Source organism: Notothenia rossii (assembly GCF_949606895.1).
Source record: "Notothenia rossii genome assembly, chromosome: 4".
NCBI classification, from domain to species: Eukaryota; Metazoa; Chordata; class Actinopteri; order Perciformes; family Nototheniidae; genus Notothenia; species Notothenia rossii.
The window spans coordinates 81,071,846-81,097,240 of record NC_136902.1 but is presented as its reverse complement, the minus strand read 5'-3'; the positions used below and the strand labels follow the sequence as shown (position 1 = coordinate 81,097,240).

At 39.5% G+C, this 25,395-nt stretch overlaps 1 protein-coding gene across 1 annotated transcript in view; it reads right to left on the bottom strand.

The window, feature by feature from the left end:
- Positions 1–14,422: 14,422 nt before the first annotated feature.
- Positions 14,423–25,395, bottom strand: part of gucy1a2 (guanylate cyclase 1, soluble, alpha 2) — a 37,462-nt gene continuing 26,489 nt past the window's right edge. The window contains exons 9-10 of the mRNA XM_079679252.1: positions 20,304–20,458; positions 14,423–20,204 (exon numbers count right to left, since the gene is read on the bottom strand). Coding sequence (XP_079535378.1) covers positions 19,985–20,204; positions 20,304–20,458 — 375 coding nt within the window. The 3' untranslated portion in view covers positions 14,423–19,984. The remainder of the gene's footprint in view (positions 20,205–20,303; positions 20,459–25,395) is intronic.

Here is a 25,395-nt window from a genome sequence, read left to right as displayed (position 1 = left end):
GTGTGTGTGTGTGTGTGTGTGTGTGGCCTAGCATTACTATACTTGTGGGCACCTAAATCTGTTTACACAGTCACGTGTGGGGACTCGCCTACCTTATGGGGACAAATTGGAGGTCCCCATGAGGGGAATCATTAATTTTAGGGTGAAGACTTGGTTAGGTTTAGGTTTAGGGTTAGGGTAAGGTTAAGGGTTAGGGTTAGGCATGTGTTGGTTATGGTTAAGGTTAGGATAAGTCTCCAGAAAATGCATGTAAGTCAATGTAATGTCCCCTGAAGTGATGTATACATGGTGTGTGTGTGTGTGTGTGTGTGTGTGTGTGTGTGTGTGTGTGTGTGTGTGTGTGTGTGTGTGTGTGTGTGTGTGTGTGTGTGTGTGGGGGGGGGTGGGGGGGGGGTGGGGGTGTGTGTGCGGGGGGGTGGGGGTGTGTATGTGTGTGTGTGTGTGTGTGTGTGTGTGTGTGTGTGTGTGTGTGCGTCTTCTCTTCCTCTGTATAGCTAAATATATCAGACTTCTTTATCATGCTTTATTTCTCTCCGTCCTGTCTTCCTCTTTATCTCTTCCATTCAGTCTTTTTCTTTCCTTTTCTCTGTCTATCTTGTCCCTCCATCTTGTCGTGCATCTATTTGAATCAAGGACATTTAGTAGCATCTCTCTCTCTATTCTTTGCAGTTGATTTCCTGCTCCATCCTCCCTCTCTCTTAGTAGATGCAGTCAGTCTGCAGGTTTAACCCTTCTTTCTGCATTACATTAATCACAACATATAATCATAAGCCTCCTCCCCTGCACACAGAGAAGGAAATGACGAGCTAGAGGTCAAGAGATATGTGTGTGCAGTTGTGTATGCGCCATGTTTGTGACATTAATGCACTTGTTCATCCCTGAGGTACTTATGCATAAGACAGTGTGTCCTGACACTCCATAGGTAATCATACAGCTACGTAGGGCCTTTGTTATCATGTGTTACTCTGATATTAGAAAAGTACATTCAGTATTTTCCCAACAGGTAAAGAGATAGAAAACAACCAATGAGGCTGCTGCAGAGCAATAATCTTTTTACCGTAATAATCTGAGAAGAATGGCAATGAGTTATCTCAATGTCAATACAAATTTGATTTAAAATTCAACTTTTTAATACACGTACAGAGACAGGTGAGCAGGAAAGGTCATTATTGACTTTTTTTCTTTTTCTGACAAGTCTAGGCTGTCACAAGCTCACACACCTGACACAGACCTGAGGTGTTACCGACCTGCTATCTGACACCACGACCTGGACACCTTCTGCTCGTGTCAGGTATCACTCTTGTTCATTTCTTTCTATCAGATCTATTCTCTGATTTACCTCACCATTGATTTAGCTTTTTTCAATTAAGGGAGGTGATGATATAGATGAGCCTGCTGCAGATGGTTTCATGGAGGTCCTTTGTTTTTGTTTGTATAGGACACACACCCACACACAAGTACTTCCTTTATGCTGAAGGAAAAGGGCAGTCATTCAGTTGTATGTATGGTAAAACACATGTATGCATGTGTGTATACTGTTAAAAGAGCTTGAAAACACACACACACACACACACACACACACACACACACACACACACACACACACACACACACACACACATAGATGCAGTCATTGCCTCCAGCTGGAGTGAATTAGTTTGTCTCCTCGCCATCTTAAATCTTGTGCCCTCTGCAGCAGTGAAGGAGGAGAGAGGAGGCGGCGGGGTCAGACAGCTTCCTGACAGAGAAGCCATTTTTGGTTGCACCATGTTTACTGCCGTGTCAGAATGGAGACCTTTTTTTAGGAGGGAGGCAAGAGTGCTTTTGGCATTAGGAATATAATTTACTCTGCTAAAAGAGTTGAGATCTGGCTCAGCCTACTGTTAAGGATAAGAGCAACATTTGTCATCTAGAAGTTGAGGATATCGTGTGCTGCATTTGGACAGTTCATGTTTGTAAAAAAAACTGTGATTCAATGTTTAAAAGTCCCTGTTTTACAACTAGGATCAAGGACCAGACTTGGTTTGGTGTTTGTCTGGAAACAGGGGCGGACTGGCCATTGGGAATACCGGGAGTTTCCCGGGTGGGCCGGTGCTGTGTGTGGGCCGGAGGGCCCAAAAAAATCCTACCGGCCCTCATTTGTAAGTGTTCCAGCCACTCCCTTTTTTTTTTTGTTGCTTACCTAAATCCTACCGGCCCACATTTGTAAGTGTTCCGGCCCAGCCCAGCCCAGCCCAGTGGGGCGTGTCTCATTATATTGACTTACTATCTCATTATATTGACTTAATATCTCATTATTGACTTAGTTATCTCATTATATTGACTTACTATCTCATTATATTGATTTAACTATCTCATTATAATGACTTAAGACAACTACCAGCAAGTCAAAGCAATACACTAGCTGTAAGCAATCTTAATTATGGAGCACTCCTGAAAAGAACATTGTTTTTGCTCTTGCCACACGCTTCATGAAGGTATCATCTACTGTTAAAAAGGTAACATGTGAAGTAATGTTACTGGTATAGGCCTAATGTTAAATAGATAAAGTTAAATATAGCTTGCACCGACCGTTTGGATGGCCAAACTGACGCGAGGTAGGCCTAGGTGTCTAACGTAACTGTATTGCTATATTTCGTGTACGAATATAGCAATACATATCTACGAATTGGATCAAATATAAAAGTCAGCCGAATTAATGTTGATACTGCGAGGAGACGTATTGTGTGAAGAGAAATTGAAGATGTTGTTTAATTGCTGATATATTTATGATCCACGTCACGTTTTCAGTTTCCATGGCAGTTCTTCCACTTTGTCTAGAAGTCTTCTAATCAGGGCTCTATGATTAAAGAACAAGGCAGATGTGTAATATTTAATGCAGCCGAACCATGTATTACAATGCCGTGATGCAATGACTTTCAGAGAGAAAAGCAAGCACACTCGGAATAAAGTATTATCATTTTTCTTTTTTTAAATGTTTTTCGGATTTCATATCGCATAAATACCATATCCCAACGTGCATTGCGGCTAAACAATCCAATCTCCGAGTTTAAACCATAGCTGAGGATCTTGGGTAATCAGTTCAGTGGCTGTGTATCTGTTTCTGGTTATTTTATTTTGAAATTCAGTTCCTGACAGACTCCAAAAAAGCCAGAGATTATGGAATTAAACAAATAAATAAAAACAAGGATAATTGTGTGTTATTGTTGAGTAAATAACAGTGTGTTATTTAGAAAAGAATAACCAATTAGAAGGAAGACAAGATTACAAAAAATACAGATTTCAGTATTCTGAGGCTCTGAGCCCCATTTCTTTTCCTCACAGACGGCAAAAAAATTCGGACATTATACGATTTAAAATAAAAAACAATAATCGTGGTCTTCCAAGACCCGACCGGAGAAAAAGACGTGTTGCAGGCACGAAACACACTACCAATAGAAATACATTGCTTTTAAAACTGTTCTGTGTGACACGAAAAAATCGTGTTGGTGAACACGAATCAATAGATTAAATGTTGTGACTATAACACGAAATGCCGTGAGACTGGGTTGATTCACCAAGACATAGACAGTCTGTGGTTTGTTCATTTTTAACTTTTGTCCAGTTTCTGAACAGATATGAGGAGCTGTGAGCTCTGTCTGCTAACAGCTAACGGCTGATGTTTCGAGACATGGGTGCTGACCAATCGTGTCATTTCTTGACTGGCAGCAAAAACAACCAATCACAGCAGTGCTTCTCTGGCACAAAAGAGAAGTGTTCTCCCTAAAGGAATAGCCTTTCCGTATAAGTCGAAATGCTGTGGTGAAATGTTGTTTTGACTTGCACTTCAGGGCCACCATAGAATTAAGCCAAACTAAACCTAACAATCATAATGCTTACCTCAATCATAAACAAAATCCTGAATCAGAATCTGTCAACAGTGAGAACATACACAATTGTCAATGTGGAGGATTTTGCTGTGATTATCTTTGTACCAGTGGATACACACACACACACACACACACACACACACACACACACACACACACACACACACACACACACACACACACACACACACACACACACACACACACACACACACACACACACACACACACACAAACCAGTTTCTATGATATGACATTTGCTAAGCCATGACTTACATGAGCAGAAATAGCGGCTTTAAGACACAAATACACACATTCATACAAGTTAATTACAACCACTCTCACTGCCCTATTTTCAATATGTAACTGGGACACCTAAATCCAGCCAGCTGTATTAACGCAAACCTGTGTGTGTGTGTGTGTGTGTGTGTGTGTGTGTGTGTGTGTGTGTGTGTGTGTGTGTGTGTGTGTGTGTGTGTGTGTGTGTGTGTGTGTGTGTGTGTGTGTGTGTGTGTGTGTGTGTGTGTGTGTGTGTGTGTGTGTGTGTTGGTATTTCCATCCATCTGCACAAATGCAATCTACCGCTGGAGGCAGAACAGTAGCACGAGGGAGAGGAGGGGGTTGGAGAGGGCAACAAGAGAGTAATTCCACTTCTGAAGGGAAAAAGAAAAAGATGAAAGCAGCAGGAGGGTAAACGGAGGCTTAGAGACAAAAGGAAACACAAAATAAGATCAAGAGAACAAAATACAGAAAAGATGAGGGGAGGAAGCTTGAGGGGGAAATAACTACACGCTAAATCCAGATAACAGTGAAAATAAGCGAGTAAAGTCAACCTGGAGACTTGGTTTAATTGTTTGTTCCTTCAGAATTGGACGAGAGGCAGTCTTATTCGCAAACTAAGCTCCTGTCACCACATATTGATAGCAACTTGGACATTCAGGAAGCCTAACTCACTTTGTTGTCCAGAAGTATGGAGATGGTGATGTGGAGCTTCTGGTCATACAGGAATAGCTGGCTTCGAGGGGAGAGGAAGAGGGAAACTCATGTTGAGGGAATTGGTTGAAAAAAAGAGCAATTACATTTTCTTATGTAAGTAAGAAAATGTCAAAATAAAGTCAAAGGCTACTTGAAAGGAAAAGGACTGAAAGACAGAGGTCATATCAACCTGTTGCCAATAACAGCAACAAACCTTGGTTGAGTTAATCAAAACGATCGATGGCTGGACTTTCCAAATGATTCATTAACGCACATGGACACGGACAGAAGCCAGTGGAACTGATCAGTGATTGTGTGCACTCGGGGAATGGTCATGGGTGCACAAAATCAATTCACCTTTAGGCAGTGACACACATACACACACAGCGCTAACGTCAGAGCAACAACAGAACTGCCACAGAGGACCAGACCTCAGTCACGGTCCGATGCCCTGCACCTGTCTGTGAGAGAGGGGAGTTTCTGAACAGCTACTAAAACTGTACAGTGTCTCACAGAAACACATTAAAGCTAAAAAGATAGAAACTAGTTTGATGAAGACAGGTGGAGGAGATCATTCACTGTTAGGGTCAATTTTAACATTTCATTCATCATTATCACTTTCATCACAAGACCCCAAATCAAAGTCAAAGCAAACGAGCCTTTGTATGATGCATACAGTGTAGAGTTTCATCAAAATGCAAAGCAACTTGGGCGGGCCCCCATAGGCCTTTCTATCACCAACCATCATGTGTAAGTTCATTTCCATTTGTATCTTGTTTAATTTAAATAAAATGTATATATATATATATACAGTATATATATATATATAGATATATATATATATATATATAGATAGATACGAGTTTTTCTTTGGCTTGCCATATGTTCAAATCTGGCTTACTCTGCTGTTCTGTTTGCCATTCAACACTGTGCATGGAGCATACAGTAGGCTTTCAGAGGGGTCAGTGAAATCTGTTGGGATTTGTCCATATGGAACTACATGAAAAAAATCCTCTTAAAGCTGACACTGCTGCAGAGTCAGGCGGTATTTCTCCGTGCCCTCAGCACTACTTGCCTCTCTCGCTCACAGGGAGTTTGACTTGATTCACATTTAATGGCAAAAATATTGCATATACTGTAGAAACTGTTTCATTTCTTGTTTGAGTCTGGATTTGGCCAATATGATTATGCCTCCTTGACTTATATAGGTCTTTTGTCTGTAATTTGTCTTTTCTTGCCTTGAAACCTCACCGCACATACAAAACATGCAAACATGCCGAGCCACATCCATAAACTGTGAGCAATAATATTTACTGATGCATAAAAAATGCAAATAACATAGCTACACCTATCATGATTATAAACACATACACACACACACATGCACGCACATGCACGCAGACACACACACACACGCACGCACGCACACACACACACACACACACACACACACACACACACACACACACACACACACATGCAATGATTTGCTTTGACAGTGTCCTATGGCCGCCAACCATCATGCTTTGCCCCAATACCTAGAGGGTAGAAGACAAGACGCATTGATGTCACACACACACACACACACACACACACACACACACACACACACACACACACACACACACACACACACAAATACACCTATATACAGTACATACAGATGCACATCCAACTCACTCAAGAGGAGAGAGAAAGTGTGTTTTTTAACAAATACTTCACCATACAGTAAGTATGTATGAGTGTTAGTGTTTGTACACGGTACACATGCACGTACATATGCACTCTCACTAGATAACATGCTATTTAAAGACTTAATCACTTTATTAAACCATTATATGTGCTTCGTCTCTTACAACTTGCAGTTTTTGGTGTACAATTGGTCAATCAACCCATATAAAGTGATTTTAGCTGACATCAGTGCTCCACCATTAGAAAAACAACATAATTCAACTGCTGCTTAACCTCAATTTAACAAGGCATTAACAACATTAGATGGAGTCTTTATGAAGTTAAAAGTATATTTAGCCAACACAAACACACACCTTCCTCTCCCTTTTCCTGACCACTAAAGGTTAAAGATTGTAACATTATCAAAACATCAATAAATTCTCAGCTGCTTCTTTATGTGGATACATGCACACACCCGCACGTTGTACAAAACTCATTCTCACACAACACAGTGAGGATTGTTGTTGCAGCTGAAGCAAATGGAGCAAGTTCACAACGGTCAAAAGTCAAACAGGCCGGGGGAATGTTTACTGTTAAACTGTATTTCAACTCGGTGCATGCTTGTGGGCGCACAAGCATCAATGTTCTTTAATAAAAAGTATTGTATGTTAACGGAGAGTGTTTAAGATGGTTCCTTTTAGTTTAAATGAAGTAGAGTGGAAGAGAACTCCAATTTAGGAGAAATATAGAGAGAACATTGCAATCTGTTTTCAGTTTGATCTTATTATGATTTACGAATCTTGTGTTGTTCTTCTTATTTGGTAAATGTAGACAGCAATCTATCCCTGAAAGAGATTAATACCCAGGACTATCACATTACTCTGTTGTCTCAGTTATAAATAGATTAGGCTTGTTGGAAGAGGATTTTAATTCAGAAAAGATGTGTCTTTTTGGCACAAAATATATGATCTGCACTGTGGTTGGTTAAGCATGTTATCTTATTTACAATTTCATCCATGTACACAGTATGTACAGTGCAACGTAAGGGAAAAGATGCATGCAACTTATCTCGTATTCGACTGTATTTTTCACAATTCGAAATTCATAGCATCCAAAACTCAAAACCATTTTAATCGATACAAATGTTCAATGGCCCCTTACATACTTTTTCCATTAAGCTATGAGCTGTCAATCAAAGTCACTTGGTGGCAATTTCTGAAATATAAAATTATTTTTTTATGGCGGATTTTAAAGACAAAAGACAAAACTGTCTGGCCGCATGTTTTTCGATTGACATGTGTCTCATAAAGATTGTTAGCCTCACCTCACCCCCACCACATTACCCACATGTGAATACTTTATCTCCAAAAACTGGGGAAATGATTTTTTTTCCAATCTACAGTTAAAAAAAAAGTATTTCAGCAATGTTACAAATGCAGCTGTATGTTTATGTTTATTCAGACGGGCAGCAGTAATGAGGCTTTGGGATGTTTTTATGTACTACTAAGATAACCTTGGTTTTAGATCCCTGTTGTACCCTCTAATTCAAAATGGCAGATTTGCATGTTTTAGATCTGCAACCTACTTTTTGGTTCTTTACATCGAGAAAATGTCAGAATAATAAATAGAAAATGGTAGCGTGATCAACAGTAATGCAATCTCTCTGGTCTTTGTAGTATTTAAAGCAGTCTTGTGATTACCGTAGTCTCAAATGTATATTTCTTAGCTGTCAGAAAACCTGTTTCCATTTCGAGCAACAAACAGGGAAACCATGGCAGTGTCTTTTTGAAACTGTGTGTTTCCTGTTTATCCATTTTACTTTCTGTATTTTTCTTCACATTTTGTTCACCTGACCATTACTTTTCTGCTTTCCTCCTTCCTTTGTCTTTTCCCTTCTCCTCAACTTCACCTAAATGAATTTACTCACTTATTGTTAGTCGCTGCTCGAGCATCTGCCAAATACCCAAATCCCATTTCTGCTTCTCATAATCACTTCTGTCTTCCCCTTCTGCTCTCATTAGGGAGGTTAGACTTTCTGTCAGCTGTCAAATAAAGACAAAGAATAACAGGAAACACACACTCTTTTACGCACACATGCAAACATAGACTTGACAAGAATTTGAACACATACAACAGGCTTTCCTACCGTCATCATGATCAAAGCCAAGTTAAAGTAACTGCCAACACACTACACAACCTGAGTTAGCACTATCAGGTCAAGGCGACCGGGTTGTCTCTGTTCATAGCTCTGATTTGACAAGAGCTTATCAGGAGGTTACACACATCCACATGGTAAAAAACAGGCCTACTCTCACAGCAAGACAACAATGATATATACTGTAATATATCAAGACAGCCTAAAATGTCTTCACTTGAACATTGTAAGTCCCAGACAATGAACTGTACAAGCAAACAAAGAAACAGCAGGTGATGTGTCCCGGTTTTAATTATGTGGATGTTAAGTGATAATGGATGTCTCTCATAATATATGCGGAATGATTAGATTAGATCTGATTGGTCTAAATTAGTATCTAATGAGAGCACAGTAATGAAGTTACAGGATGTTCCAGGAAGAAGGATGGTACTGAGACCGACCGTATCCTTAGTTCACACTCGTGACACACACACACACACACACACACACACACACACACACACACACACACACACACACACACACACACACACACACACACACACACACACACACACACACACACACACACACACACACACACACACACACACACACACACACACAGTTGTGTTGTTTGTTTCATCAGCTGTGTCTGTGACCTGATAGTTCCTTTGAACAGAGATGGACTGACTTCAAAGCCTGACACACACACACACACACACACACACACACACACACACACACACACACACACACACACACACACACACACACACACACACACAATTATTCTCCGGAGTGTTAAAAGAGGACATTGTGTTTTACCTCATTACCTTCTGTTTCAGCTGTATTCACTTATTTATGAAACATCAGGCATCCAAACCGACGAGTGTTAAAATTTGCACTTTAAGCGTGACCTTTTTGGAAAAATGCTTATTCGCTTGCTGGCAGAGATAGATGAAAAGACTGATACCACTATCAAAGCTGTACAGTAAATATGTCGATACAGCCAGCAGCCAGTTAGCTTAGTTTAAAAAATAGACACAGGGAGAAAAACTACTGTATATGATTCATTTTACATTCATTTGTCAAATTAAATGTAATATTCTGAAAACATTATTATATGAAATGTATAATGATTATTTTTGGAGTTACTGTAGTCTTGCTTTGTCTAAATGTGACAAAGTCTGATACCAGAACCTAGCATTGGGTGGTGAAAGATGCTGAAATGCTTCGTGGAGCTGAGATAAGATGGGCTGCACAATTCATGTTGATGGTTTTCCACAGTAATAATCCTGTGTCCTGTAAATACGCTGCTAAAACACAGGCTGTATACGCAGATCTCAAAGATGAACTAGGATTTAACATATGATTGACAGCTGAGATTTCTATGAAACATATACATTTATGATCCAGGTCACAAAAAACGCTTTGTGACCACTCTCATCACTTCCATCATCCTACAAGGATTAGTGCAAATCAAATATCCACATAAATGCATGCAGAAGAGTGAAAATGCACATGTTGAAGGGACATGGAAGTATTATGGGTGGTCACAAGCTGTCACACACACACACACACACACACACACACACACACACACACACACACACACACACACACACACACACACACACACACACACACACACACACACACACACACACACACACACACACACACACACACACACACACACACACACACACACACACACACACACACTGTGAATACACAAAAACACATGCAGATTCAAGCAAAGGGCTTCCAACGCACACAGCCTTGTGAGGTTGCCTCTATGATCTTTTAATTTGCATGGATCAGCACTAATCCCAATCTCGCTCATCGGTTTTCCACTCTGGTGACCCTGGTGGAAAATATCAGGGCGATGCAGGACACGCGGATTACTTCTGGTTTGGGGATAAAGCTGTGTGAGGTTTCCGTCTGTCTCTTTCAATGTTTCTGATTCTGCAACTTGAACATGCTGTTTACAATTGAGGACTTAGCGTTGTTAAAATCATCTTATTCCACACTGTGGTGTTATTTATATTCTGTAATTCAGGTTGTTCCAAATAGTCATTGAAGCTTTGTGATGTTTACTCTGCATCATTACTTTGAATAATAATCTTCTAGATTTCTGTATCTTTTTAGGCATATCTGGCATGTTTGGAAACCTTAGGATCTCCACATGAATTTAAAATATATATTTTTAGATTTGAATAATGTCATACTTTAAACTCAATACAGTGTCGTAAATCTGTTGAAGAGCAGCAGTTCTTGAATGCGAATTTTGGGTAAATAAAGAGATACTATTTCAGTAAATAAACCATGGTCTGACTTCAGATTATTAAAATGTTACTGGCATTCAGAAGAAGGCGTGTCATAAAGACAGTGAAACAACAGAGACATTTACGAGCGAGCTGATTAGAAAGGAACTTAGCTGCCTTGGAAAAAAGAGTAAGAGAGAGTGATGTGAAAGAGTTGAGGGAACCAGAGAGATACATGTAAAAAGTGATGGATGAGAAGAAGGTGGAGGGAGAGGACATGATGGAAGAGGAAAACGAGTGAGAAGGCAGTCTAAGATTCATTATGGAGGAACACACCCCCCTACTAAACTAAACGCACGGACAAAAACATGGCAAGACTGGCAAGGTGGTCTAAAGGGCGTGAGCAGACACGCCCTGTACAGAGAGTGTCTGACAGTTAATCATCTGACAAGAACCATGAGGAAGATGAAGGTCAATCCTTCCTTCATAAATCTTCATCTACATGTTTACAGCCAACAGATCCATATTAATCTGATGAAGGTCGCTGAAGCCCGAGACGTCACAGATATTCGAAACCTTTGAATGTTTTCATTTATGAGTTCTTCAGTTCTGCATGGGTCTGGGGTCTGGGCTTCTTTTGGGTTTGACAAGGAAGTTTGGGACTTGTGAATAATTCAACCGTGTCTCCTAAAAATTGTGTTCCCATAGAATTAAACTGCATTCTCAATTACGTTTGGAATAATTCTACTCTACAGTGCCCCTCTAGTGCAGAAAATGCAATGTAATCCTTTTCTGGAGCTTTTAACCAAGCTGGACGAGAAGTCCTAAAAGTGCTATAGATTAAATCATAATCACCTCATCAAATATTCCATGACAACTGTAGTCAATAAGCTCTCCGAATATAAAAGTAGGAACCAATGTTCGCTCACTAGGGTTTCGCTGGAAGGCTAAACTGTTACTGACCACACACATACTGTACCCAGGCATACACAAGCATAGGCTGAGGTAAAGTTTGGCTAAGTTTGGGAAGTGTCATTTGTACGGTGGTTGAGTCTGATGCACGTTTAATGGAAATAAATGTTAAATAAATGTTCCATTGGAAACAATTCAGAGTTTTATTCACCTGACAAGCTAAAGCGTGCATCAGTTAGGTCAACAAAGCAGTACCTCATTGGCTTAAAGCCTTAGTTTAGCTCCTACAACAGCTGTTCAAATACCATCCACATTGGGTTTGTTTATTTTGTTAAAAAACGTAATGTTGTTCAACTCAGACGACACAGAATAAATTCACAGTAGCATTGTTTGAAGAGGTCAAGTAGCAAAGGAAACTAACTCGATGTTCTTCAACAAAGCCTTCATACACTCATATACAGTATAACAGAGATTCTCCTCTACATATGCAACCATGAATATTGGGTGCATTATTCATTATGATGCAGAGTGGTCTACATACAGTAGACACACCTTAGCCCCTCACTAACCTCATAACTCCCTGTCAAACTGTAAAACTGTCAGCACCCCATAACTCTGCCCTGCTTCATTTGGCTAATATGACAAGCAAAGTGTGTAAATTACATGACCTTTGTTCATTCAACCATACCTCAGTGTGTGTGTGTGTGTGTGTGTGTGTGTGTGTGTGTGTGTGTGTGTGTGTGTGTGTGTGTGTGTGTGTGTGTGTGTGTGTGTGTGTGTGTGTGTGTGTGTGTGTGTGTGTGTGTGTGTGTGTGTGTGTGTGTGTGTGTGTGTGTGTGTGTGTGTGTGTGTGTGTGTGTGTGTGTGTGTGTGTGACTTCCGTTAGCTTGTGCGATGTTATTCCACATAGTCCATAGTCTCTCGTCTGTGCAGTGAAGATGTTCCACGTGAAATATTCAAACCTCCCAGAGGCAATTAGAGTAATGGAGACGTATTTGCATATACAGAGGGGATAAAAGATAAAGGGAGGAAGGGACGGGTGGAGGGCTGGAGGGTTAGAGGAGAACATTGAACTGAACAGAGAAGTCGGCGTAGTGCGAGAATACAGGGGACTGTACGTTTTTCAACTCCATTGAAAAACTTTGCAGGCTTTTTATCTAAGTGGTTCCTGACTGACACACTAATTTACCAATAATGTGCACCCTCTGAGAGGATTTGTAAAAAGAAGTTGCAAAAGAATAACAAAAATAACAGGAGGCAGCAAAGTAAAGTCTGCGGGTTACCCTAGTTTACATGGCAACCAATTGTCCATTGCATATTGCATACAGGCTGAGAATTATCCACACAATTTGAAAAGGCTCACTCAACAGTCAGACTGGTTGGCTAACATCTCCTTATTTAAACATACAGTACATCAGTGTTTTACAGTTTAGAAAAGTTAATAACATTAATGACTTCCCACCTGTGTTAGTTGTCAGTAATGAGAGCGAGCACAGACAGAACAGTGCTGAAGTTTATCGAAAGCTGGGACAAATAACAAAAAAGCAATTATTCATGTGGTCCGAGCTTTAGTTCACAATTTTACTGTTCTGGTTTCACTCTCACTGCTCTTATAGCGTTGTTTTCCACCAGCAGAGAGCTGTTGTTACGGTGAAAGTCCCTTTACAACACCACACTGCTCAACACCAAAATGCCCTTTGTTCACCTCTACAGACAGACAAAGTCTCTGTCTATAGAGATGAACAAAGTGGAGCAATTAGCAGCTGTGGAGCTAGAGGCTTCTCTCCGGAGTTAGTGGAAAATAAGTGTGGAGATGAATGGAGAATTACTTTTGGACTTATTTTGACTTTAGCGAGAATAATTTGTCCTAATAACTGATGATACTAACTTAATGGATTAATGAGCAACTGTTAGCCAACAAGTTTGCTTAAAACAAATTCAAAGATAACGATTCCTAAATGTTGTATTTACAATTGTATCAAACCAAGTGGCCAAAGGGTTGTTATTATTTCAGGTTTAGTGTGCATGAACTCCCAGAAAGTAAAAAAGCACACTTGTGAAGTTTTAACACAATCTCAAACTGATTTACAGTTGGCCTATAGTTGTGCTTTTTCTAGTTTCCTACCTGATAAATGCAACTAGTTGAAGTTGAGAAACAAGAGCTCCTGAAAACCAGACGCAAGAGTTTGAAGCGAGTGAGACTATCCTGGACCACATAATACAAGAGAAAACATTGCCTTGTCCAGACAACTATGATGTTGACTGCTGATGAAGGACTATAGTTTCAATCTGTCTTCTTGAGAACTAGCCCTAGTGTTTCAGTATCAGTGTGACCCAACTACACTTGACAAATATGTACAAAATAAAACAGTTTAATGAGAAAAGGCAAAAAAAAAGGAGATGTTAATTCTAATTTATCACATAATAAAATGCATCCACTCAAACATTAATCAGTCAAAAGTGTAAAGTGTGCAAAGACAGTAAAAGCCACAGTCTTTCTTCCTTATTAAAGATACTTGGTGTTCTTTATTTACATCATATTAGACAGAAGATGTGCCCTTAATGTCATCTTCTACACACACCCCCCCCCTCCCCACACACACACACACACATACACACACACACACACACACACACACACACACACACACACACACACACACACACACACACACACACACACACACACACCTGATTCCAATAACAAACAAACAGGGTTCATGTCCAGGGTCAGCTCTGTATGTTTACAACATGACAAAGTACAAAACACTGACCAGATTTTAGACACGTGACATTACCCAGTGGTTCCCTAAGTTACACTCTGTTAAATTTTTAAATGTCACAAATATATATTTAGTTTAAAAGTGAGCTGGCGTACAAATGTTATGGAAGCTACTATTCTCATGTGAGATTGATGAGTGGAGTACTATGCATCCTTTACAATGGCTGGATTCTTTTTTTGGACCCTGGACATGGATGATAAGCATCCACCATGTTTGTTTCTGCTGTTAATCCAAGGTTTATTATAGTTAAAGAAATATATGAACCAGTTCCCCATCAGCTTAGACCATTTGTCCTGCAAGTCAGTCGGGGGAAAGATGATCTTGGCAAAAAGACAGTTTATGACATTGTCCTGACAAAAATCCTATGTTAAGCAACCTTATCTTTCAATAAAGACATTCTCATTCAGTTGAAGGAAAAGTCTCCATCATTAAGAAAAACAATCAAAATAGGTGGGAGAAAAAATTACAATATTGTAAATGGAAAAATAAACAATTTTGTTCACTATTCTTGAGAACATTAATGTTACTTAAGGATGGAAAGGTTATGTTGCATGTTGGGAAAACCAGCCTGGCATTCGATGGCACATATAATGACATAAAGCATCTGATATAGAAAAGACACAACAAAGCAGTGGAACATGTGAAAATCATGTTGTGAATTATACAAAAGAAATCTGCAATATAATTGTATTACAAATTCCATTTCTCAATTTTTTATATTAAATCGATCTTAATTGTACAGATTTGTTACAGGTACAATAGGCCTTTATTAACAAATTATTATCTGCACACTCATTATATTCTTATATGATTTGACACACAGACTCACACAGCAAAGCACACACACAACAGTTGCTTGAGTTACGGATGTATTTGGCTTTGTCTCACTGGACACTGGACCCCCCCGCACTTACCTCAGGCTCATGACAGCATTTGTTCATGTTCATTGTTTGACACAAATATTCCAGCATAGTTCAGTTGTATTGCCACTGTAACTGTAATGTTCCCCTGTGTATGAGTAAGTGACCTACAGTATGCAATGCAGTGTAATGGACTATCAGTGAAAATAACAATATAGAGAACCAGTACCTGCAAACCATCGCCATTATAACAGCAAGTATTGTAAGATGTGACCAAACATTGACTATTATGCTGAGAATGTACAGACTTGGACACATGAGCGTTGGACACAAGTTGCGTGGGTGTAACGCTGTTCTAATGTCCTTTAAATAGCACTGATGAAGTTGAGTGTAAATAACACCACATTTATGCTACAATAGATTTATTAAGTATACGTTTATGCATGTATGCGCTGTAGAATATCGCTAGGATGGCAGTCAGAGAGCATCTCTATAATGTGAACGCCTAGAAAAACTTCACCCCAGGCTCATTAACACAACTGTCAAATACACTTAAGAGTGGTTCAGCTACCTTATGGGGACCCTAAGGACATTCTGTTTTATGTTGCTTTATTCATTGCTTTATGAATGTCTATGCACTGCATTTTTTATGTAGCATTAATATGAATTTCTTTAATATATCCAATGCTGCAGGTGTTCCATATTTTTGAATCTTTACCCGAGGTTAAAATCTACTATAAACGAACTACACCACGGCTGCATTACTTTATTTAGCTCTGGGCAGACAACTGTTCAGCGCAATGACTTGAGTTGTCCTATTTGGCCATTTGTTAGAAACTGCCTTTTTAAGAAACGTAAAAAGATAGAAAATTCACGTGTGGGGTATTGCCTGACTAATTCCATGTTGTAGAACAAAGCAAAGGGCTTATATAAGGCATCTTACCTAAACACCCGTGGAATTTTAGGCAATGGGACCGTAAGCGAAAAAATGCTAAATAATTTCCATATTGTTTTACTCATTCCTGGAGCTCTACAGTATATATTTTGAACTAACACATAATTGTGAGGCTATATTTATATTTATATACTTCTTCCTCCAAGTGTAACATCAAATTGTTGCTTTTCCTGTGTTCCCAATATGTCCCACTCTAATAAGTGCATACACAAGGGAGCGCTTATGTGTTCATGTTTCCATATGGAACATCGGTGTTTTGATAAAACTAAAACAGAGCAAAGAAGACTTCCATAAAATGGTCCATTTAACCTCCTAAATTATTATCTTATACCATCAGTTCAAAAGTAAGGCTTAGCAGTATTCACTTTCCCAGGACTTGAAGACATGGGGAACTTCCCACATGGACTAGTCTCTGGTGTATTTGGCAATAATAATATACCTATTTAACTTTTCACAGGCAGGAAAGTAAACATTACCAAGAGGATACATGTTGTGTCTTAGCCACTGAAGTAGTCCTACAGATTGGGCCCACATGAAGTGTGTTTCCTTGATGTCGAGGTATGTGTTGCAGATTATGGTTTTCTATAATATCGCCCAAACAGATATTAATGTTCATCAATAGTCTCAGGAACTGTATTGGCTCTGTTGCCACAAAGCAATATACATTTAACAACATATATGCCGCTTTTAAAGTGTAGCAAAAAAATGATATGCTAACTTAGTTTAGTTGCCACTTGGCATTATTTCTGAGTTAATACACATCATTTGATTGTGTTACAGATTCCTTAAGATAAAACTATGCCCCCAAGTCTTCGACTGAGTGAATGTATGCTTAGTTGACAGTGTTGGCTAATCCACTATTAATTATATACTGCATAGTAAACTTAAAGGAACAGGAAACAATTTACAAAATAGGTCATACATTTTGTAAATGTGCAAGCGTTCAAAGCTAACTAATGCTACGGCTGTCAGAGGAATGATGTTGGAAATATTTATGGCAATAATTATCAACTTTTCAAAAACGATTTGATTCAAACACTGGCAGGTGAAAATTAGTGCTTTTGTTTTTCCTTTTTAGCTTCCCCTCCCATCATTTATTCATATATGGCACATTGCTTTGTTATGCTGGTGTCCATCTCAGCCACTCCTGTCCCTCGAATCCAGGGTCAAGCTAAGCCACTCCCCTTCAGATCGAACCCAACTATCCTTTCACCACCACCAGTGTCTAGACCCCGGGGGTTTCATCGGATCGGTTCTCCCCTCCCGAATGATACTCCTGCACAACGGGGACCTAATCGCCAAAACTCCATTACATGGATTTGTGTATTCCTGGCAATAAATATGTATTCTTACATCAAAACCATCTCTCCTGATTGAACTGACAGCAGGAACCAAATCCTTTACTTTGATAAGCCTGTGCTGGTGTTTTCTCAGAATTAAATTGGCACATTTCATTTAAAGTTTTAGAGATAAATCAACTGTGTCCTTTATCAGATGCAATGCAATTAAAACTTGCTAGTCTCTTTCCATTCCTGGTGGAGGTTTGTGATTGAAAAGATAAATAAACCCTGTGCTGGAGTTTTCCATTGTCAAACGATGTATTTAGAAGAGCAGCTATTAACAGTTGAGTTATTACATGTAGGTTGTTTTATCAGTAAAGTAAGCCTTATTGTGATGCTGTTGTACAATTAAGAAAACATTTTTATTTGACACCAAGTAGGGTAAGCACACACAGGTATTAGTACTTTAAGTTTAAACCATCTAGATTTAAAATCTTTCTTTTTCATTTATAATAGCCTGAAAGTGGGATGTGACGTTAACACATATCTAAGTACTTTGTTTGGTTATAGAAAACATTTCTATCAACATAAAAACATAATATTTCATGAGACTAAATACAATTATCTTCTCTGAGGGCCAACTCTGCAACACCTTTAATTGATATAAAATGTATGCTTTGTACTCCACTGATGTCACATGTATGTGATTTCAACAACCAGAACGGTGGCAGGAATGTAATGTTAATTACATGAAGTAGGTTTTCAAATGTGACAAGCCTGTCAAATATTCAAAGACTATCCAACTTCAACCCTTGTCTTCTCACTTTACGACAGATAATGAAGCTTCTCTTGCTCAAAACTTATTTTCCCATGTCTGGGTTACTACGCTACGCAGAAGTATTTGGAAGGCCTGAGATTTCCACTGAGTCAATTATACTCAGTCTACCAGCAAACTAGTAGACTTAAATTTGAATCCTGTTGGTTACATTTGCATTGGGTTAGTGTATACTTTTATATAAATGTGGTAAAAAAAACAATGCAATTAAAAAATATTACGTATGTCAATGTGAACCGTGTCAAGCATGCATACTTCGACTATGAGTACAAGTTAGTATAGTACTATATTAGTACTATATTGTGTGTATTATTGGTTGATCCGGACAAAACAAAGATGGATAGAATTTTAAATATTTTTAATATTTCAGAAGCGCTTGATTTATCTTGTCACTTATTACCCTCTCAAATTAAAGAACTTACTAGTTGTAACTTTTGGTGGCCTAGAGTGAAGAAAAAGACATTCGATAAGTGAAGCGCTCTTGTGTTTTATTTTATTTAAAATATTTAAAACTAACCCATCTTGTGTTTGTTCTGATTTGAGCAGTAAAAAGGCACTGAGCTGGGAATTATTTTCAGTCCTAAACATATTACCTGCAATGAAATGGCTGTATTATTGTTGGTTATAGTTTCCTGTGAATTAGAAGCATAAAAGGCTCTAAGATCAGCTTAGCAGTAGCGTTATTTGGCATTTGTCCTTTGATGACCCCTCTTCAAACCTATCTCCTTGTCTGTGCCTCTCATCTGTCCCCTCCCACACACCCACCAAATGTCTTCTGAAGATGGATGTAACGAGCAGCAGATGTTAGAAGTATGTTTGGTAAAGCATGACATGATTGAGGGACAGTTGAAACAGGAGTTGTATTGTTCTTCAGCAGGGGTTTAACTTGTACAAGAGGCCATGAAGCACAATGTTGCCATCCTCTAAAGTTCATACAACTTCATTCTTCTGCCTCGTCCTTGTTAATGGGAATTGGATATGTTCTGTTTGCCAATTCCATTGCTTATGTGTGCAACAGTGGCAATGATTTTCCTCCAAGAATTGTTGCCTCTTGACCCACGTCAAGGTGCTGTTTGGGAGAGAACTAGGAACTTGGTTAGATCACTGTGTTTTATATTAAGGTTTCTCTGCTCATCGCCCCCATCACTACACTTCCTTAGGGACGGGTCTGTGTGAGACCAACTCAACTGCTGTTCCTCAAGTTCTATGAACCATATCTCTCTGCTCAGGTGAGATGAGGACATATTGTGGTTTTTTCACCTACAATGACGCAACAAGTTCATTCATATTGGCCAGCCCACAGGTCTGAATGCAAGTTTTCAGAGAACTCCGTTGCATATCCACATTTTTTCTCTGTGATCTGTTCCCTGCATGTTCCATAGGTTCAAATCCAGCCTCTCTCATTATGAATATCTGCGTATCCTAGTCCGTGTACGGGGCCTACAGACTTGTTTCCCTTAGAAACATGGTCCCAATGCTGTAGGAGACTTTCCTCATAGAGGCCGGGGGGGCAGAGCGAGAGCTGGTCAATGAGGCGTGGCTGTGAGATGTTCCCGCCTCCAGGAAGTAACATGTCCCCGGGATTTCTTTGGGAAAATTATCTGGGAGCTCCAGCCTTGAGCGAGGGACAAATGAAAAGGAGCGGTCATCTTTCAGGAACCTGTTGAGAAAATAAGCCTTTTTTTGTAAATAACATTCAAAAGTGTGAGTGTCATGATAGACACATTGTTTAAACAAGAGTTGTCACGCCGTTACTTACTGATAAGTTGTGGGACTGACATTGATACATCTCGGATGGCTCCCCGATTCAAACTTGCTGGCCAGTGTCACGTTGTTCCCAAACAGGCAGTAACGTGGCATTTTAACCCCGACCACGCCTGCCAGAACTGAACCTGTGTGGATCCCGATCCTTAGCTGAGAGAGAGGGGGAAGAAGAAGGTGGGAGAAGAGTGTAGAAAAAAAGAGGTAGAAGGGGGATGGATTAAAGATGAGAGCAATGACAAAACCAGCAGTATTTAAAAAGTTCAAAGCATGTGTTTCATGTATGATCCTTGACCTACCTAATATGGAATATATGTTGCTTCTGTGGTTGATATTTTCACTTAAATCTGTTTATAAACATTACTTTTCCCTTCAATCTTAATTGCTCATCAACAAAGTCTGATGTACAGATTAAATGATTAGTCGATAAAATGATGAACAAAAAAAAAGTAATTGGCACGTCTTTTCCTATTCCATTCTTAAGTCAATCAGAGATGCAAACGAAATACTATTTCATTGAATTACAAAACTTGTCAAATGTGAGGATTTGATGATTTCTGTTTATCGGCCTTTATTATAAACTATATATTGGTGTTTTAATAAGATGTTTTTATAAAGGGCTTCACTATTTTCTGACTATTTATAGATATTAAAACTCACTAACAGAAAATGTAAATGGGAGATTAAGCATTATTATAATAAAATTGCTTTTAAGATCTGTTAGCAATGTGATCAAATCTAAATGATCGGAGCTGTAACAGACCTGGCTCTGCTGTGAATGTTCATATTTTAGATTTCCCTGCAGAGCAGATCCCATTAGTTCATGTGCCGTCTATCCTGCAGCTGAGGCCATGTTCTTCTGAACCAGAGTTGCTGTGTGTGCATTGATCCACTGAATGGAAATTGTACTGCAGCAATATTACTTCCATATTAGCGTAGCTTTTATTATCTAATTTCATATCCTGTGGCAGCAGATTTGATGAAAATCTTAAAATAGCAAGAGAGAGGAAAACGAATCAAGTACATAATTGCCTTCATCTCCTCTTGGTAATACTGTAGATATAGGGCAGCAACATGGTACTCATCTTTTAATCTGGCTCAAGTATGAATCTATAAATGGCCAGAGGGACACTGAAAGCTAGCCATCTTTCCAATTTGACTGCGCCAATTCATGGCCACCTGACTAACTATTGATTTCCTAGTGGAAACAACACAAGTTACCACAACACACACACACACACACACACACACACACACACACACACACACACACACACACACACACACACACACACACACACACACACACACACACACACACACACACACACACACACACACACACACACACACACACACACACACACACACACACACACACACACACACACACACACACACACACACACACAGTGGAACCCAGTGGATTTCCAACGATATACTTGAGCATCTCATCACCTAGGTATCCAACGCCAATGTGTGCATTCTAGCACTCTGCGAGGTAGTCATGGCAACAACGGGCTATGGGGTTAGTGAGGTAGAAAGAGCACAGACAGAGAGAAAGACAGAACGACAGAAACACTAGAGAAAGAAAGAGACGGAGAGGAGGCACAAATAAACTTATAATTAGCTGTCAAAACCTTGACGGCACAACAGGAGAGATGCCGTAAAGAAAGCAGGACAGAAGGCAGGAAAAGGGCTGGCAGGTGCACGACTGTGACCTATTTTTCAGCTAAACTGCTCACAGATGGCCGTGCGCTCTACTGTCTTTCTCCACAAAAGGCAACCACTCACAGACATAAACAAATAAACCTGCATCCAACTCCCACTCTTCTCTTCATTTCTTAGTCTGAAAACAAAGACACACTAACACTCATAAACTCTTCCTCTCCTTTTCGCTGTGAGTCAGCACTGACAGCACAGGGCCCTCAGTGAGCCAATGAGCAAATGGCGCAGCAGCATAGACAACCAACCAGATTGTAGCCTCCAGCCAAGTTGACAGAAGGATACAGAGATAGAGAAAGACGATGATAGAGATGAGGGAGTTGTTATAGGGACCCATTTGCTTCACATTCACTCAGTTTATTGGTAACATTGGGCACAATCATACAATCGCTGTGCAATAAATTGTATATTCATAAAAGTTTTAATATATATAAAGAAGCTGATCCAACTTTAATTATATTTTTTGAGGATTCATTTCGTCTTGCTGTTCAAATATGTTGCATTAAAGAGAAGTGGTATCCAGCCATCTCTCATTGGTAAAGATGAGGTGTGCGAAAACATTTGTATCTTCATTGTGGGGGGATTCTACAAACAAATCAAGACAAAAGTAATGTGTTTGTTTTTTAGTGCCAAGAAGAATCTGCCGATAAATCAATTACCTCTTTGTAGAAAATGTGGTCAGGAAAAGACAGCCACTGTTGGTTAGAATGACGAGCCCCTGAACATTTCTAAAAACAGTGTGCTCAGATGTTGCTCGTGTATTGTTTGTATCATATCAACAGAATCACCAAGGCAGCCTTTTGTTTCAGAAACATTTTAAAGAATCAAGACTTTCATCCCAAAGAGTCTCTACATGTGTTTGTTATGAACAGGTTGGAATATTGTAATTCTGTTTTTGGGTCTTTCAAATAAAACAACCTATAGATTACAAATGATCTTCCAACCAGGACAAAAACATCAGAACATATAACCCCTCGTCCTCCGAAGCCTTCAAGTTGCTTTCAAGTTATTCAAAATCCTCCTTTTGGTTTACAATGCTCTAGCTGCTCTAGCTCCACAGTACATCTCCGACAGGCTGTCAGTTACTCCCTGGCAGATCTCTCCGGGTACAAGATGGAAATCTCCTCCATGTGCCTAGAAAGCTCTTTCTAAATCAAGTGTGATGGCATTTAGTATGATTCAACTAAACGATATAGAACTATTTGTCCGCTCATATTAGACTTTTAAAACCCAAACAATATACCTTACTTTGTACGCTAAGATGTACTTCAAAGATGTGTACAGTATGCTTGATACATGTGGTATAAGATGCCTGTTGACTTGTTTTGTATGTAAAATACCCTGCTTTTGTATGACATGGTGCCATAAAAATACATCAGATTGGAATTGAATTTGAATGTGCCCACATTATTATTAGCAGTGACAATATAAGCACTACATCCCCAATACCCACACCCACTCACCTACTCATACATCCACTCATACTGACAAGCACACACATGCAAGAAGCCTGAAAATGACGCACACATTCGGTTAAAAACAGCACTGTTTGCTGGGTTTCTACATGTGTTTCTCTCTTGACATCTCCCTCCTGCTGTATATTTCTCTCTGTGTCCCCGGATCACTCTCTCCAGTTCTCTCACTAAGCATTGTCTCTCAGTTATCTCTCACAGCTCTCGTGCTAGTTTGCATAACAGTGCAACATTGGCTGAAGTTGAGTGCACTCACTGAACAGTGTTTATCATGCATAAGTGCTGAATATCTCTAGAACTCTTGTTCATAACAACATGAAGTGAGGAGGGATGAGAAAGAAGAGAGGATAGCTGAGAAAGAACAGGAATACAAACTGAGGGGGAAAGAAAGTGAGAAACTGAAGAGGAAAAAGAAAGGAATGAGATAGAAAAGGGGCTTCTGAGGAGAGAGCGAGGGAAAGGGAGGAGGGGGAGGGAAAGGTAGGGAAGAGGAAAGACAGAGAGGGAGAGAAAGTGGAAGAGCAGGAGAGGAGGCCAAAAATGCTTGGCAAGTCCTTTCTATTTCGGAACAAACGGACAATGTTGTGAGCACAGTGTCCTGTCTGATATTCAGCCGCAATCTGTCTTTGCATCTCTCTTATAGATGTTTTGTTCCTGTGTCATTCTTTATGTGTATTTTAAATAAGTGAAAGACCAAATGCACCCAGTGGCGAAAAAAAGAAAAAGAAAAGGAACAATTCTTGTTCTTCGAAATATTCTTCAACGCATGTGTTTCCTGTAGCAGTATTACAGTTTTCAATGTCCCATAGCTAACAAGCTGAAACAAACCATGATGTTTAAATAGACAAACCAAAATAACTCTTTATCCTACAATGGGAGGATAAAATAAATCAATTCGTCGACCAGACTTAAGGAGGTTGTGTGAGGTGAATACGCAGTAAGCACAGCCTAATCGGTGCATCAACGTGAAGCGGAGAGAGAGGGAAAAAAAGAAACAGAAGACACACACATACTGCACACACACCCACATACACCCTTCAGAAGCATATGGTACATAAATAGAACAAAACATCTCTTGCATACAGCTACACGGCCCACATAGGCACTAATTAAGTCTCAGTGTAAACACAAGTGTATCTACATTAAGAGACATCCACTGACACGAGAGAGGCTCTGCAATGCAGCGATTCACTGCAAATAAGAGTGAAAATTGTGTGGATGTGAAAAATTGCTTGGTTGGATTAATTTGCTCTGCTCTGATGGAACAAGTCCGTTAATTGTCAAAGATCTGTGAACAAAACATTCAGAAAGCCGCTTCTCAGCTTTAGCTAGCATAAAATACTCCACTAATGACATTTTTATTCTTTACAGGTCTTTCAAAAAGGCATTTGCTAACAAGTTGCAGAAAAAGTTGTCAGTGAGACATTTCACTTTATCAAGTCTGGCTCTAGCTGCTGGTGACGTCATGCGACCTTGGGGTAGTTTTTTTGCAGAATAAAGTTATCTTTTTACTTTGGCTAACTACATACACTTTTCAAATATGAAAGTGTTAAAGTAAAATCAGATTGGTTTGAGGGAACAGATACAATGTTTACTTTCAGGTTGGCCTACAAAAATATGTAATCTCGACAGCTCTCAATTTAAATCTCGTACCTATACGTTATTCATCGTCCCATTATCCCCATGACAACTGCACATAGTCAGTGCTGCAACCTTCAATTTCAGTGTGCAGTCTGAAATTGTCAATAATGTGCAAATATATATCAAACGAAATAAACAGAAACATAATTATAGACATGTCTAAAAGGCAGGAACAGACTGGAACGACCTTTTTCACTATATTACACTATAGCCCTAACCCTAAAGAACAATATTGAAGGAAACTGCTCAGCA